The sequence below is a fragment of the Amphimedon queenslandica genome, unplaced genomic scaffold (assembly GCF_000090795.2).
Source record: "Amphimedon queenslandica unplaced genomic scaffold, v1.1 AMPQUscaffold_11044, whole genome shotgun sequence".
Classification (NCBI taxonomy): domain Eukaryota; kingdom Metazoa; phylum Porifera; class Demospongiae; order Haplosclerida; family Niphatidae; genus Amphimedon; species Amphimedon queenslandica.
The window spans coordinates 1-1,783 of record NW_003548711.1 but is presented as its reverse complement, the minus strand read 5'-3'; the positions used below and the strand labels follow the sequence as shown (position 1 = coordinate 1,783).

At 33.5% G+C, this 1,783-nt stretch overlaps 1 protein-coding gene across 1 annotated transcript in view; it reads left to right on the top strand.

Moving 5' to 3' along the window:
• LOC105315301 (lon protease homolog, mitochondrial-like) overlaps positions 1–1,752 on the top strand; it is a gene marked incomplete at its 3' end in the record, with an annotated part of 6,935 nt that extends 5,183 nt beyond the window's left edge. The window contains exons 2-8 of the mRNA XM_011409898.2: positions 254–518; positions 614–675; positions 749–878; positions 934–1,017; positions 1,166–1,249; positions 1,319–1,455; positions 1,533–1,752. Coding sequence (XP_011408200.2) covers positions 254–518; positions 614–675; positions 749–878; positions 934–1,017; positions 1,166–1,249; positions 1,319–1,455; positions 1,533–1,752 — 982 coding nt within the window. The remainder of the gene's footprint in view (positions 1–253; positions 519–613; positions 676–748; positions 879–933; positions 1,018–1,165; positions 1,250–1,318; positions 1,456–1,532) is intronic.
• Between the last annotated feature and the right edge of the window lie 31 nt (positions 1,753–1,783).

Below are 1,783 nucleotides of genomic sequence, written 5' to 3'. Positions count from 1 at the left end.
CTGATACATATACATGTTCTTATGTTTATTCCAATCAAAATTGGATTTTTACAAATTTTTAAAGTTTCTTGAAACCGGGCCAAAGTCCCTGTACAGGGTCGTTGTCAAATTTAACCAAAAATGAAAAGTAGAGAACCCTCCATTTTTATAATTTTTCCTGATACATATACATGTTCTTATGCTCTGTAGAAAGTTTGAGCTCATTCCAATCAAAATTTTATTTTTTATGAATTTTTAAATTTATTTTTATTAGTATTCGTATAACTGGTGTTGTTGATGAAGATGCTATTATTAACAGCAACAATGAAAAGACTCCAAACTCCAAGAAGAAGAAAGGATCTCCTCTCAGTCGGAAACTGTCACGTCTTCAAAAACTCTCTCGTGCTAACTCAAACAATAAAGACTCACTTAACGAGGGGGAGGGGTCAGGAGGTGTTACTAATGATAATAGACCGATATTAATGGTTAGGACTGAGAATGTGTACCATGAACCTATTGAGAAGTCACAAGAGATCAAGGTATGGGATTATAGGAATGAGAATATGAGTATGGAGTATGGAATTAGTATTATTATTATTAACATCAATAATATCATTACTATTATATCATGCAGGCATTGTCAGCTGAAGTGATTAAAACTATCAGAGACATCATTTCATTGAATCCACTGTATAGGTAATAATAATAATAATGATAAAAAAAACTATCTTAAATAATTTTAATTTTTTCTCTCTCTCTTGTCCCACAGAGAGTCATTGGCTCAGATCATTGAGGCTGGTAAAAGAGTTATAGATGATCCTACACATCTTGCTGATTTTGGAGCTGCACTGACCAGTGGAGAATCACATCAAATTCAAGCAGTTCTTGAATGTCCAGACGTAATCACTTTATCATCATTATTATTATTATTATTTTTATAATTATTATTGTTAGATTCCTGAGCGATTGATGTTAACACTTGAACTGCTCAAGAAAGAATTAGCCATTGTAACACTACAAAAGAAACTTGGAAAAGAAGTAAGCACATGTACATGTATTTGTAACTAAAATTAATTTACCAATATTATAAATGCAACTGAGTTCAATTCACTTTATTTGCTTCACCATGCACATTTTCTTGCCGTATAATTATTCTTTTATTTTGAATATTTTTTGTCATTTTTAGGTCGAAGAGAAGTTTACTAAAATGCAGAGGAAATATTTATTACAAGAACAACTGAAAATAATAAAGAGAGAACTAGGAATAGAAGTAATGGAGACTGAGAGAGGGAGGAGTAGTGAATGGAAGAAGTTGGTTAAGTTGTTGTTTTTATTGTAGAAAGATGACAAGGATGCCATATTGGACAAGTTTTGTGAAAAGATATCGTCGATGACTGTACCAAAGGAAGTGGAGACTGTGATTGAAGAAGAACTGAACAAACTGTCCTTCCTTGATAACCACTCATCAGAATTTAAGTAAAAAAGAAAGAGATTGAATGACTTAATCATCCTTGATCTTTCTCTCTCTCTCTCCCTCTCTCTCTCTCTCCCAGTGTAACAAGGAACTATCTTGACTGGTTGACCAGTATACCCTGGGGTAAGACCAGTAAAGAGGACTTCCATTTAGAGAGGGCTAAGGTTATACTTGATGAGGATCATTACGGACTCAAGGACATTAAGGACAGAATACTGGAGTTCATTGCAGTCTCAAGATTGAAAGGATCAGTTCAAGGAAAGATACTCTGCTTCGTAGGACCACCTGGTAATGTACATGTACATTAATATACATGTACATGTACATGTA